Source organism: Agelaius tricolor, unplaced genomic scaffold (assembly GCF_023055355.1).
Source record: "Agelaius tricolor isolate 1412-34295 unplaced genomic scaffold, bAgeTri1.0.p SCAF_4, whole genome shotgun sequence".
NCBI lineage: Eukaryota > Metazoa > Chordata > Aves > Passeriformes > Icteridae > Agelaius > Agelaius tricolor.
In genome coordinates, this window is record NW_027269264.1 from 24,464,552 (window position 1) to 24,479,617 (window position 15,066).

General features: G+C 39.2%; 1 protein-coding gene across 10 annotated transcripts in view; it reads left to right on the plus strand.

Annotated features, from left to right (window-relative positions):
* TJP2 (tight junction protein 2) overlaps positions 1-15,066 on the plus strand; it is a 62,985-nt gene that overhangs the window by 25,902 nt on the left and 22,017 nt on the right. Inside the window, exons 1-3 of one of the 10 annotated variants that reach the window (XM_071424915.1) lie at positions 11,298-11,444; positions 11,986-12,094; positions 12,937-12,990. The exons of 2 other annotated variants lie outside the window; for them this stretch is intronic. In XM_071424915.1, the coding sequence (XP_071281016.1) occupies positions 12,071-12,094; positions 12,937-12,990 (78 nt within the window). In that variant the 5' untranslated portion in view covers positions 11,298-11,444; positions 11,986-12,070. Of the gene's footprint in view, positions 1-11,292; positions 11,445-11,985; positions 12,095-12,837; positions 12,991-13,907; positions 13,997-15,066 lie in introns of those variants that run through there. 7 more of the 10 variants (XM_071424911.1, XM_071424912.1, XM_071424919.1 and 4 more) reach the window with 7 other exon arrangements.

The following is a 15,066-nucleotide window of genomic DNA, read 5'->3' on the forward strand; positions in this document are numbered from 1 at the left end:
ACACACAGGAATGCTTGACTAAAAGTAAAATGCTTTCAAGAATACCGTGTATCGTTGTTCTATTAATAGAGTGAGAACAAAGGCTACTAGAAACCTTAACAGGGATAGAAAATCTGGTTCGGGATGCAGCTTGGAAACTAACAATTGTTCCATTGTTTGAATTGTCTTGCATTATGACTGGATGATTAAATATAAATGCAGGCCTGATTGGATTGTATCCCAGTAATGAATTGGCCTTTTAAAAACCAGTTGCAGGAAGCAGTAGACAGGTACCCAGCTTGTTTTTCTCAGAGTTGCAGGTGTTGAATGACCAATGGAATAACAATCTTTTGATGCTAGAGTTGGTCACTTCTACTGCTTGGTTTGCTACTTGAATATGGATGCAGGAAGATGAAGCATTCAAAAACAGTAGCAGTACAAAGTGTACTGCTGAAGTTGAATAAAATGATAATTAGAACTTCGGACCATGTAATACATATGGTGCTTCAGTGGTTTGGTAGTTTTGGGGGGTTTTTGTGTTTGGGTTGTTGTTGTTTTTTCATTGTTTTTGTTGGTTTGGTTTGAGGTTTTTTGTTTGTTTGTTTTTTGGTGGTTTTTTTTCTGGGGTTTTTTGTTTGTGGGGGTTTTTTGGGGTTTTTTGTTGTCTTTTTTGGTGGTTTTTTTGTTTTGTTTTATTTGTATTTTTGGGGGTTTGTTTGTTTGTTTTGGGGGGGGTCCATTTTTTTCTTTTTAATTTTAAGATGCCACAAGAGTAAAAGCTATGTTTTAGTTGCAGAGAATAAATAATTAATGAAATGAGGCACTCCAGGAATGGTAGCTGCACTTACTTTATTTCACAGTTAATTTTTTTCTCAATGAAATCTAACTTAATGAAATTGATTATGTACACCTACTGAGTCTGATTTACCTCACCCACAAATCCTGATACTGCAAGCACACCAGAACCAAACTTCTGAATTTTTATTTTATTATGGCAAAAAAAGTTCAAGTCTCCTTGAACTCAGCTTATGCACAATTTGCTGTAGCACTTTAATTCTCAGACTTCATTTGTGTGGGTATCCCAAGGAGCAGAAGGTACAGAAACATGGTGACTGTAAAGAAATGTGTTATGTTTACAATTAAAGTGAATGGGGCTGACTAAGTCAGAAGTAGCTTTTAAAGCCAGTGTTGATCAGGTGAGTTGAAAGTTCTGCATCCCTTCAGTAGTTGCCTTCCTGAAGCGTACACAAAAAAATCTTCCTAGCACCATAATCTGTGTGACAGGATGAAAGTCCAGGAAAAACATTCAGAAAATGAAACTGCAAATAAACTCTCCCTTTTCCAGTGTGCATGTGTGTATCCAACATTCAAATATAATTGGTCTGTCAGCCTTTTACCTCAATTAATTTTGATCTGCTGATGAAATCACTTGGCTTCCAGGTTTTTATCTTCTCAAGCCTTGTTGAGTCTTTAAAAAACAGGTGGTGGAGAAATGTACTTTACTGCAAGAAGGGGCACATGTCTGTGCCTCAGGAGGTGAGGTTTGTTTTCTTTCAACACCTGTGGGAAAGTAAATTGTTGTTTCCAAGGCTCCTCCACTCGACTGGTGCTGTAGGTCCCAGACCACTTGGGAAAACCAGCTTCTGGCTATCCTCTGTGAAGCAATATGTGAAAAGGAAGACTTCTTTGATGAAAAAAAAAATGTTAGTTGCTAGAGTGTTATTTCTCAATGAGCAGAAACTGTTTTCTAAAAATTAAAATAATTTAATCTGGGGGGGGGGGGGGGGAATGACACGGACATGATGACAGGGGAATAGGATCTGTTTTGTTTTTTCCCCAAATGGCAGTTTTCTATTTCAATTGAAGCTGTTCCCTCACAAATTTTGAAGAACTGATTGCTTCCTGCTGGGGGAGCACTGGAATAATTTTACCACAGCAATGAGAGAACTGTTAAACAAAAGATAGAGAACTTGCGCCTGGAATAGCTCTAAGCTGAATTTTTTGAGATTTAGGTAATTAGTAGATAAGACCTGAGTATCTTGCAGCTGTGTTTTGAATACAGTCAGTTTCTTTTTTCCCCTCTCTTCATCTTGAACAAGCTTTTATTTCATTTGTAATGGGATTTTTACAGGGTTTTGATGATGCCTATGTATGCATCTAAGTCCAGCAGCAGCTGTAACAAGCACAAACTACTCCACTCGTGTCTACCACTTATCCCAGAAAAATTTTGCATGTGTAATTTTAATTGGCATAACATATGGGTGTTCTAAATTGATGCTGAGTTTTAATGTTTGGAACTTGTTACACTCTGCTGCATAAATGCTGCTTTTTGCCCCCATCCCTGCCTCTGATCATGGTGAATGATGACCTCCTCTGGGTAGCACCAAACCAGTTCTGGTGACTGCTTTTGTAGTAATGCCTTTCCACAATAATTAGAGAGGGAATGAAAATGTGAATCTCTTGCTAAAAGGATTAGCTCGTTCAATAAGTGTCACTGTTTTAAAAAGACACCACACAATCCCTAGTAATTTCTGCATACTCAGTTGAAATAATTAAATGTTGCTCTTACTGTCAGAGATCACAAGTACTGTGAAATACAAGTGAACTAATTCTGGAAAATCCCTCTGGTGTAATGAGAAATTATTCTTTTATGTCAGAAAAATCAGGACTTTAAAGGACCTTGTGGTACTTTCTGAAAGTGTAAACTGTTTAAATTCAGGTAAAAAGCAGTTAGGAAGAAAAAGTTTCACTCTGAAAATGTAACTATAGCTCTACTTTTTATTGTTAAGTGCTAAAATGTGGGAATGCTGATTTTTCAGGTACCTGTTTTCATGGCATCTTGGTGGCTCTCTCCACATTAGTGCGTGGTTTATCTTTGGAGTACCAGATCTTTCTCTTTTTCCAGAACATGAAACTGCATGAGGAATACATTTGTTTCCTTTTTATAAACAGTTCAATTAATTCCTGAAATAAATGTGGTAAGAAAAGGTACTTAATAAAGCTGGAATCAATAAAAAACCAAAACAAAAAAACAACCCTAACCCCAGTCTATTTGAGAAAAGGTACGAGCTTGAGATAAGAGAAGGAAAAGCAAAAGCACCTAACAAATTTGTTTTAACATCACGTTTTCTATCATATTTATTATGAAAGGCCGGTTTTGAAATAAGATGTTGGCCTAGTGAGAATTCTCAGAATTTTTATTTTTTACGTCTGTGGGTTACGGTGATGAAGATCTCTGAGCCCCAGCGGCAGTGGCCGGGCGCGGGGCGGCGGCGGCGGCTGTGCCGCGCTCCGTTCCCGGCAGCGCCGCTCTCCCCGCCGCTCTCCCCGCCGCTCTCCGCTGCCCGCTCGGGGCTTTAAAGTGCCCTGCAGGAATTCAGCAGGAAGCGGCAGCGCTGCTCCTGGCGCTTGCGAGCCTTTGTGACGCGCAGCGTGAGCCGGCGGGGGAAAGAAAGCAGGCTTGCTTTCTGCTCGTCTGTGCCACAGGGCATATATTTAGTGTGCATATATGTGTAAATAAAAATTATATTTTGCTCTGCACAGGACATTCCCAAGAATCACACCATGTGCCTGAGAGTATTTTCCAAACACTTGTTTTTCCAAAACATTTTCCGAAGCAAATCTTATATAATATAACTGATAATTTGGAGCTCTGTCAGGCTGGTGCTGGAATCACTTCCCTGGCGAGCTGTTCCTGTGCCCAACCACCCTCTGGGTGAAGAACCTTTTTCTAATATCCAGCCTAAGCCTCCTCTCACACATCTCCAGGCCATTTCCTTTGGTCCTGTCACTGTCACCGCAGAGAAGAGCTCAGTGCCTGCCCCTCCTCTTTCCCTCACAAGGAAGTTGTAATGGCAGTGAGGGCTCCCCTCAGTCTCCTGTTCTCCAGGCTGAACAGACCAAGTGACCTCAGCTGCTCCTCATACAGCATCCCCTCAAAACCCTTCACCATCTTGGATGCTTGCTTCTAATAGCTTTATGTCTTTTGAGGTATTGTAGTGCCCAAAACTGCACACAGGACTTGAGGTGGGGCCACACCAGCACAGAACAGACAATCAATAAATATATTATTATAATATAATCTATATAATATATATTTTCCCATACTATTAAGTAGCCTTAAAGCCACTTAGGAACTTCTGTATTCTTGTCTTTTCCATAGAAGCCTTTTTCTCTGTTTCTTTTTATTCCATACTCCTGGTTAGATGGCCAGTCCTAAGAGTGGTGATGAATGGGGTTAAATTCAGCTGATTGCCAGAAACAAATTGAGTTTCCTAGAGCTCAGTACTGGGTCTGGTCCTGTTTAATAATTGATGATCTGGTCAGATGACACGAAGTTTGGTGAGAGCGCTGATCTGCTTGCTGGAGGGTAGGAAGGCTCCAAACAGGGATCTGGACAAGCTGGATCTGTGGTCCAAGACCAACAGCATGAGGGTCAGCAAGACCAAAGGATGGGTCCTACACTTTCATCAGAACCCCAGGCAGTGCTACAGGCTGTGGACAGAGTGGCTGGAAAGCTGCCCAGCAGAAAAGGGCCTGGGGGTACTGGTTGACAGGAGCTGAACATGAGCCAGCGTGTGCCCAGGTGGCCAAAAAGGCCACTGGCATTTGTTAAACCTATATCAGCAATAGCCTAGCCAGCAGGATGAGGGAAGTGATTGTCCGTGTGTACTCAGCACTCATGAGGCCGCACCTGAAATCCTGTCTAGGCCCCTCATTCCAGGAAAGACATTGGATTGCTGGAGTGTGTCTAGAGAAGGGAAGCACAAATGGCGAAGGGTCTGGAGCGCAAGCCCTGTGAGGAGCAGCTGTGGGAGCTGGGGGTGTTTAGCCTGGTAAAGGAGATCAGGGATGACCTCATTGCTCTCTACAGCTGCCTGAAAGGTGGATGTAGCCAGGTGGGTGTGGGTCTGTTCTCCCAGACAGCCAGTGACAAAATGGGAGGACATAGGCTCAAGTTGTGCCAGGAGGATGTTTCAGTTGAATATTAGGAAAGGTTTCTTCATAGAAAGGGTTATCAAACATTGGAACAAGTTGCCAAGGGTTGTGGTTGAGTCACCATCCCTGGAGGTATTTAAAAGCTGTGTAGATATACTCTTAGGGATATGGCTTAGTGGTGATCCTGGCAGTGCTACATTAACAGCTGGACTAAGTGATCTTGGAGGCCATTTCCAACCTAAACTATTCTATGATTTTATCTGTCCCTTTTATAAATTCCTGGTACATCCTTAAAAGTGAAGCCTCATCTGTTGTCCAAGTCGATTTAGCTGCAGAGTTCTAATACTTGTTCTGCCATCTCCCTTGGCCTGCCACTTCTGCTGACAGAAATGGCAAGAGAGTAATTCAGTGAGAAAAAATGAGGGTGTTTTTGTGGCTTTCCAAAGCTGTCTTGGCTTCTTTTTAAGAACTGAACAGCAGAATTCACAGAGTCAAGGGGCTGCATGTAAATGAGCAGGAGGAGTGTGGAAACTGTGATGGTCAGAAAGAATTTGTTTAGTTCATACCGTGCAAAGCTGTACCCCAGCCTATGAAGTTGTGTGTTTGTGAAGGAAAAACTGCATAGCTAAAGATGAAAAAGGGTGTTGGTCTTGTGAGAACCTTCCAAAAGTGCTCATTTTTAGAGACAAGGAAACTTTAACAAGTCTGAGAGGAAGAAATCACCTAGAAAGCAAGAAAACAAACAAATTAAAAATAGAATGCACCATCGATTTTCATAACCAATTTCTAAGGTGAATTGTGACTTGACACCAAAATATTTTAAGAAAATCCTGATTCTCTCTTTTCTTCCTTCAAAAATGCTTGTCCCACTTTCTGAAAATTTTCAGTAAAATTGGTAAATGTTTGGTAAAAATATGTAGGAAGTACAGTTTTCCTAGAGAGTATCTTACTGTCTTGAACTGAAAAAAAATTTCCCCAAAAACAAGTTGCTTTTTTTTTTCCTTCCCAAAGAGTCTACCATATGCATTACTCAAATATTTATATGTGCATATATAGCCTCCCCATTTTTATTTAGGTGCTTCCTTAGTACAGAGTTGAAACAAAACAGAACTTTACAGTGATTATGTGCCCTATGCTATAATCCACCAAAGGGATGCCTTATGCCACATCCTTTACTATCTTCTTTTCAGTGTCAAGGTTAGTCCCTTTCTATTTTGGAATTGCAGAAAAATTAAATCTTTACAAAACTCAAATCCCATGCCTCTATTTTGATGTAGGTTTGGTTTATTTTGTTCTTTTGTTTTTTTGGGTTTTTTTCTGTGCCTGGGCAAATTCCTGAAAAAATTCTCTCAACTGGGGATGTTGTTTCATCACTGTGAGCCATTTGAAGAATACTGCTGCAGAGACTGCTGCACTGGGTGGATTGTGCGATATCCTTCATTTCATTTAAGCTTTGTTTGTCATTTAAATGCTGTGAGCTGGATGAAGTGATACATCTTGCATGAAAAAGCACACAACTTGTCAGAGATCCAGATCAGCATAGATCTTGTGTGTGAAACCTTTTTCCATCCCCTTGGGCTAATTTGTTAAACAATTTTTTGTGCACTGTGAGATCTGGGGCATTATGCTGTGAATGTTAATATCAGGGCTACAATGCAAATGAGACCTAGATGCATTTGTCAATTAATATTCTCAATTGTTTGATGAACAGTGCTGTTGCCCTTCATCTCCCCAGTGCTGGGTAGAAGTGGATTCTGGTTCAGTTTGCAGTCTGGAAGGCATTTATTGTGTCATAGTGCAAGAAGAGGTAAAAATGAATGCAGGCTCTGCCACCCTGGAGTTCTTCCTCACCTGTTAGCTGGCTCAAACTCCCACAACAGGAGAAGGTTGATCCCTTTTTCCCAATTACAGGAGCTGTTTTCCTGCAAGACTTGTATTTGACACAAACGAAGGAAATCTGTGTGTTGGCTTCCTTGCACAACACTTAGGCTACTTGACTTGAAGTCAAGAAACCTAAATTATGCTCTTGGCTCTGCAGTTAAGAGCTTTGGTACTGGTTGATTTGTAAGAAGTAGTAGTTTTGCTAACTGGAAGCAAAAATCATAGTGAAATAGTGCTCAGCAGAGTGTCAAGTAATGACTGTGGGTATTGTTGTCATGATGGATTCATACTATTCCTGAAAGAAGTGAAACAAAGGACCCTTTTATTATTGTTAACTGTAGTTAACCATTCTCATTTGGTCATTTAAAAAGTTTTCATGAAACTTAAGAAGTAAAGATTGGTTTGTGAATGCCTGGAATAGGCTTGTTGTACTTTATGCAGTATTTGCTGGTACTGTTTTAGATAGAATTTACAATTTATAGCAACCGAATGGTATAACTCCTGAGTGAAATATGATTAAGAAAAGCTTTGAACAACATCTTGGCTTTTGCATGAAGAATGGTTTTTGTTTCTTTATAGTGACATTCAACTTATCATGATTTTATCTTATTTATCTATGAAAAACAAATTCTTAGAAACATTATGCTCAATTTATGGTTTTTTAGGTCTTTTTAGGCAGCCCTTCAGATTGCTGTTTCTACATCCATTGTGTAAAAAAAGCAGTTTCTGACACGAGGTCTGATAATACACAAAATCACAGAGAGATTTGGGTTGGAAGGGACTTAAAAAATAATGTAATTCCAACCTCCTTGCCATGAGCAGGGACAACTTCCACTTGACCAGGTTGCTGATGAGGGTGTTTGTTACCTTGCCAATACAGCAAATGTATTTTGCTAATATTTGTTCTTGTTAAGTAATTTGGATGAAAGCAAACCTTTTATAACGTAACTGATAATTTTCCATTAGTGGGAAGAGGAAGAAAGGTTGTCTGTCTCATTTCTATGTGAATTTTTTCTTCTCCTTCAAAAATTTCTCCATGTCAGAAGTATACCTGTGTGTACCGTTTGTGATTTTTTTCCCCCCAGCTTCCTGCGTCCTGATAATATAACCCACTGTGATGTTAGTAACTATTTTTGATTTTACTGGAATATGAAAGTAGAATATGATCTTTTACCATGGAACTGTACCTTAAATTTCTTCTTTGTGCCCCTAGGAGGAAAGAGAAGGCATTTCTGCCATTGTTGAAGAGCAGTAATCTTTTACTTCAAGTGGATATCTTTTGCAAACCATTTTTTTATAATTTGTCTTTATTTATTTTGAGCCATTCATCATTCTAGGAACCTGTTTTTTGAGGAGGATCTGTTGCTGTTCTGGGAGTTGCTGTATTGGTGCAGGAACCTATATGAAAAATAGGATATGCTTCTCTGAATCGGAGTATTTATTGGTAGAAAACAAGGTACCTCCTTTTGTGCAAGATGCTGGCTGTATTGTGAATGATGCATGGGCAAAAGTAGTTTTTTCTCATTTTCTTGGATCCTAATCGAAGGTCTGCTGTATCATACACAGATAATTCATGGGAACACACCAACTGGAACCTTCTTGCAAGTGGCTTCCTCACTGCACCAGAGAGGCCCAGTAAAGGTCCTGTTCCTCTTCAGCTACATTTCATTATGTTAGGAATACTTGGCAAGCTCTGGCTATGCAGCTTGTGTTGCATCATCATCATCATTTTGTAGACATTTTTAATAACCTGGGCTATGGCATTCAGCTGAAAAAGAGATGTGGTACTTCACACCACACACTGATGTGCAGATTGCTTCTTATTTCACTGAGCCTCCACTTTATACAGAAGGCATTTCTTTCGTGTTACCCAGAAACTGAAGTGGATCAGGATCTTTGAAAGCCTGTAAATCTAAGGCCATCCGTTTTTGTCCATCATAATTGCCTTTATGAGGGCAGGAGAGATGTAAAGGCAGTTTCTCTGATAGTGTAACTTGTCTTTGAGAGCAGGAATACTTACATCTTGATGCAGCTTTGGACTCTCTCCACTTGGCTGTTCCTGTCATTGGCTAGAAGAGCCTCTGTCTCTTAAAAGTGGATAGCTTTCACTTGAACTTGAAGTTCTTGTTTATCTTTGTTGTATAAGTCTGTCTTTAGGTAAAACCTAGACTCAGCTTACATCCATAGTAGCATATGAAGGGGGGACAGGAAAAGTTAGAGGGCAAGGACCTCTTTTTTTTGGTGTTACTTCCATAATTGAGCCAATAAGACTGTTTAAGGTGTCCTTTCTGCTTGCTTGGACAGATTGTCTTGATTGTATAGATTATGTGTGAGGAAACACCCTTTTTCTTCCTTGTTTTTAGAGGAGGAGATCAAAACATAGTGCTAGGTTTAAAACTTTGACCCCAGGGTCAGTGGACAGATGCAGCCTGCTGCTGTAAGATTTTGTTGTGATGTTCTGAGGTTGCTTGGTTGAGTTTTTTGAGAGCTCTCTTTTTCTTCTCACCTTCCCCACTTTATAAACCAGATCATCATGCTTAGTTTTCTTTCCCCATATGATTCACAAACATTTTATTATCAGAATAGACTCCCAGAAAGAACCAGAGGGTGTATCTGTCATTGGAATTGAGCTTGCTTTAAAAAAGTTTCAGTTTTAAATGTCTGTGGATAATAGGTGTGATATGTAAAAGGTTTGCAATTGCCTTTATAATCTTGTGCTAGGAGTGAATTTAGATTATAGTTTCCCTTTATAGTTATTTCTGCAGGTAAAGTGAAAGGATAGTGTCTGGGACAATGCTTGTTTGGAATTTTTTTCATCTCCGTTTAAAAGGATTGAGTTGAGATATTCCTATTCTGGAGATACTGTTTTCCTTCAAAATTAAACATCCAAATGCAAACACCTGCATCTTTCTGCTAACTCTCTGGTCTCTTCACTTGCAGTAACATTCCTAGATTTCTTGATTATTTTTTAAAATTTCTTTTCAGAAAAATTTCATTTTAAATGTTGGTGGAGGCAATCCATTCATTTTTCCTCATTATATTCCTTTAAAGAAAAAGGTTAGTCCAAAACCAAAAAAAGAAAAGTCCTTGCTATTATAACTGCTTCAGCTCATGGATAATGTTTCACAATTTTTATTCTCTGATGTCATCATGGTCTTTTCTGCTCTATTTGAAGTGCTTCTGAAGTTTTTTTCAGGGCAAGGGGGAAGAAAACAGAAAAGCTAAAAAAGCACTGCTAGAGAAGTCTCAAAGAGATACTTATATTTGTTTCTTTTTCCTGCCCTTTTTGTAAAAATAAATAAATAAATAAATACCAGTTTTGGAAACTGTGAATGTGAGTCTGTTGAGAGGAATGTGCTCTTTAGAAATGTTGATGGAGATTCTAAACTATTTTCACCAAACCCGAATAAAAGTCTTCCTCATGTCCAAGTGGGTAGCTTGAGTTGGGGGCCGTTGTCATTGTGCTTCTCCTGCATCCCCTTGGTGTTCACTCTTGGCAGCTCAGTCATGAAGGTGCTAGCCTCTGTTCATCCTAGTTTGGCTGGCTAGTGCAGAGGTGGGCTCACAGTCTAAGTACAGAATGGTGAATTCAGTCTTCATTTTGAATGGAAAAACTGGAACACATGCTTTGTCCTGCTGCGGCCCTCCTACCCACTATTCTCCCTAATCGCATCCCCCTCAAAAAAACCCAAAAAAACAAAAACAAAAAAAACCCAAAAAAAAACCCAAAAAAAAACCCCAAAAATACTCAACAAAAAAACTCCACTGAAAAATTAACAACACAGCCCTTCACATTTTCCACTGCTGTCTAAATTAATACTCTTTAACAGTTAAAATTGCTCTACTAGTGAAAAGTGAAATCTATGTATAGAGGTTTTGATTAGCATTTTTACAAACCTTGGTATGTCTTCCTGTCTGTTCACTGACTGTGAAACTTACGTAAAGTCTAGGGGAAAAGTTCACTTGAGGCTTAAATTTCACAGCATTCATGCAGCATAAATGGGAGTGATAGCTTGACCTATTTTCCAATAAAGTAACCTATCTGTTTGGCTGTACAATTAGCTTATCGTTCTTACAAATGATACTTTACTAAATGTTTGATGGCAAATACAGTTATTTGCAGTGAGTACAATTTTGTATTTATTTCTCCTTTTTCTTGCCGGAGCCAAGCCCACACAGTTCTGTAAAATATAATAGTCAGTATATGAATTTCCAGATCATGTGTGCTGTGCTTCTTAAGCCTCTTCTCTTGTAAATTTAAATTAGGTTCCTGGTGGGGTGAACCCCTTTGTGCTTCGAAGAAGAGTAAGGTGCTGCATAATGATCTGTTTTCAACACTTCTTTTAAAAACAAACAAACATAAGATTACAGCACTGCATTTTTCTGGGAGTTAGTTAAACTCACAGTGCATTTCCTTGCTGCAGTTTTGATGTGTTTCTGTGTGAAACTGACGGCAGGATTTGTTAGAGTATGTAGGCCACTATTGTATTAGAATTACATAACAGTGTTGAGTGGTGGAAACAGATGAAAAGACGGGATGTACGGCGCTCCCTCACAGATTATATCCTGCAACAATGAAGACAGCTCAAGCTCTGCAGAGAATGTGGTCACATGCAGTCAAAAAGTTGGGGATTTTGAAAGGGCACGTGAGTTGCTTTTTGTTGCATCTTGCTCCATGTCTTTTCTTCCCCTCCTCCCTTCATATATCCCTCCCCTTTCAACTCGCTTTTATAGCCAGATGATTGTTGTGGCAGGTCTTCTGGTTTTCTTCTTCCTTCAGCATGAATGAAGTTGTCTTTGGTGATCTCTCAGTAGCAAGTAATTGTGTAAATCTCTTGATGACAGGGTTAGAGCTGCAACAGCTGCCTGTTTGTTGCACACTGGCGATTTTAGCACTTTGACTAGTTTCCTGCCAAAGATTCTGCTAAACAGTCTATTTTGGGTATTTAGAAAGCACCTGTCATTTTAGTATATGAGCATTAGACAGATTTAAGCAAATCCTGACTACAGTGTTCTAATTAGAAATGGACTGACTATAGTCCCTAATGAATTTAGACTAGCTAATTACAATAATTTGCATTTACTGCAGGTAGCCTGTTGTCTGTGTGAAACCTGGGTGGTTAAACAGTTACTGTTAGTAACTGGAGGTGGGGTTCTTAACCATTTTGCCTGCCTTTCTCTCTCCAGTGTTTTGGTGTGCAATCTTGCAGTGAAACTGCGATCCTGTAAGGAATGCACAAGCTGCTCAGGATCCCTTTGTGTTTCCTTACAGATGAAGTATGAAGAAATTGGCAAGGTGATGAAGGATTTTCATAACTCATCACTTGATGCATTCAGAGGAAAGTGACATCACTAAATGTGGAGTACAGGAATTTCGCAGTTCGGGTGGAGACTTAGATATTAGTTCTGATCGAGTCCCCAGCTGATGATTTGTAACATTTGTAGTCTCTTCCTCCCTCTCAGTCTTCTCTTCTTCATTACTCTGTTGGTATGGGTTAGCATTGTGACAATGGCAGTACATTTTATAATGTTAAAGAGATTATTTTTTAGAGATTGTTTTTGCCTTACGGGCTTCCAAGGTGACCATTCAGTTCTTTGAACTGTGTTGCAGAGCCTGCATTGCTTTATCAGTAGGGCAGAGCTAGTCGTGTTGTCTTGGTAATTACATTGTACAAAATCAGCTTTGCGAGTACATAGTGTGCTTTCTTTTTCTGATGCAGAGTACAGCAAATGGGAGACAGTTTCCCAAGGAGCAGTTTCAAAAAATCGATTACTTTACAGATACTTGCGAGTTCAAAAGTGAATTGCTTAATTCTCTTGTTGAATTTTCAGTAACAGTTTCAAGGTACAAATAAACCCCAAAGATATACATAAAATGTACCTGAGACAGTCACTGATACTATGAGGATCTTTTTCTAGGCACAAATGAGATGATACTATGGGCTTGGCTTCTTGCAAGACCTTAATTTTAGTGTCTGTAGGCAGTAGTTTCTCTTTCATTCTTACCACTTTTTTTTTTTTTTTTTTTTTTTTGACCAGATACCATAAAACTTACTTGTCAGAGTAAAGTAAACTTAACTCTGTAGGCTTATGATGCTTTGGTTTACAATCCAGTACATCTCTCCACTTGTGCACAAGGTTATACTTATGCCACTGCTCATGGAAGGCCTAGTTTTCTGGAAGGAAATTCTCGTAAGTTTCCTATTTCATATCCTTACATCTGTCCCTGATCCCTTTACAGTACTTTCCTCCATCCTTTTCCTGCAGTGTTGTACTGAATAAGCAGTCATTTCTCAGGCCTGTCTCTGTCCCCATGGGTAGTAAGCTCCCCTTGAGCGCATTCTGCCTGCCTTACTCTTGCATCTGCTCAGAGCTAGCCTCAGTATTCTTGGCGGGGAGGTAGTGTTGGTAGGAGCTGCACTCAGTGCAAACTGAATTTAAGTGATGTTTGTGTTACATGTGTAAGTTGTTGAGGCTTTTTTATTAAGAGAAGGATGGAAAAGGTTTTCCATCTTCTGTGCTTCTACAAAGTTTGAACCTATCTGCTTGTCCTTCAGATTTTACCCGTCATTTAGTACTGACTTTCATTTCTAAAAGTTTATTCAGTGAAGTCAGATGGAATTTAAATGACTCTGAGACCCCTCTTCAGCACAGACTTATTTTTTGCAGAGCTTAAAAATACTTAGAAAAGCAGGACTGCAGGAAGGGTCAGTAGTAGGTAAACTGTTCCCTACATGCCAGATAAGCAAGCCTAGTTACTTCCATTTACGGCAACATCACAGCAGTTTGAAAGAAGAGCTTAGTTAAGGAGGAATTTTTCACTTGTGGCAGAGATTCTCTGTGTAAGGGAATATATCGACTGGGTTCAGTTTCAGATAGCTGAAAGCTTTGACATGTTAGCTGGTTAAATGGCAATGCCAGATAAAATAATATTACTATGTGATTCAGCACATTCAACACTGACCCCAACACATATGTGTTTTAATACTAATATGAATGCATTCTTGTCTGACCTAGAGAAGTCAAAATTTAGAAACAATTACTTCTGTGTATTACTTTTAATATAAGCCATCATCTCCTACATCTATTTCTAATTTCTTTTTAATTAGACACCAGAGATTCTGGAAACTGGAAAGCATTGTTCATTTTCTGGCAGAACAGTGGAAATTAAACACTGTTCAGTGTTGTAAAATTCCTGGTAAGAATGCTGAATGTTTTGCATATTCCTTCAGGATCTCTGAACAGGACTTACTTTTGTTTTTCAATACAGTGAATGTGCAATGGCAAATGTAAATCTAGTTTCTCTTTGTGATGCACGAATCAACTGGAACTATGCAAAAAGGGGTTTTTTGCATATGAGAAATAACGTCCATAGGTTGCTGAACAGTTGTGCATTGGCAGAAGTCTTACTCTGAAAATGCAAGGGATGCCTTAAAGTACAGGCATACCCTTCTGGTGTCACTTCTCTGTCTAATGTTTTGGAGTTTAGCTGTCATTACTCCTGTGATGCCTTTAAAAAGACCATTTAAGTCTGAACTGAGCTTTTGTCTGAGATTCAGTCTTCTGAGATAAAATAAGACCACTTTCAGTAAAAACAAATAAAACCTGTGGCTTGACTATGTGCATGCACATCCTTATGCAAGGCCTGGATTTTTCTTCTGCAATGGACGCTTTCCATTTTGAAATGTTTTCAGTGTCATTTTTCTGCAGTGCAGTGGCTCATTTCTCTCCTAGTTTTACGGGGCAGACACTGAAGGGACTGGCTGTGTACTATATGATGCATCACAGCTGGGTGATTATTCTGTATTATATTTTAAGCTGTGGTGTTGGAAAGATTTCAGGTTATATCATGTAAGATAAAAGCGATCAGTTTTAACTGGAAATGTGGTAAAAAAAGGTCTCTGAGCAGTGTCACAGAAATGGCTATACCTGTACTATATAGTGATATATTGTGTTTTCCTGTAAAATTTAATTTCTTGATGGGAACCTAAATATTTATCTGTGTAATTCATAGTGGACAAAACATTTTGTTAAATCTACATGAACAAGATGCAAGAGATCTGAAGTCTAGTTCATTTTGAAAACGTCAGTTTCAACTGCTAATCTTACTGCATACTGCGACAGAAAGGTCTTCCATAAGTATTTTATGTGTTATTTGAATCAGGGCTGTAGACTGCTAGTTGATCTGAATTAAATGCTTTTGCTGAATAAGGATTTTTCCAGAAAATCAGAATGAGCTGTTAAATCAGTGAAACATGAAGGGATTCT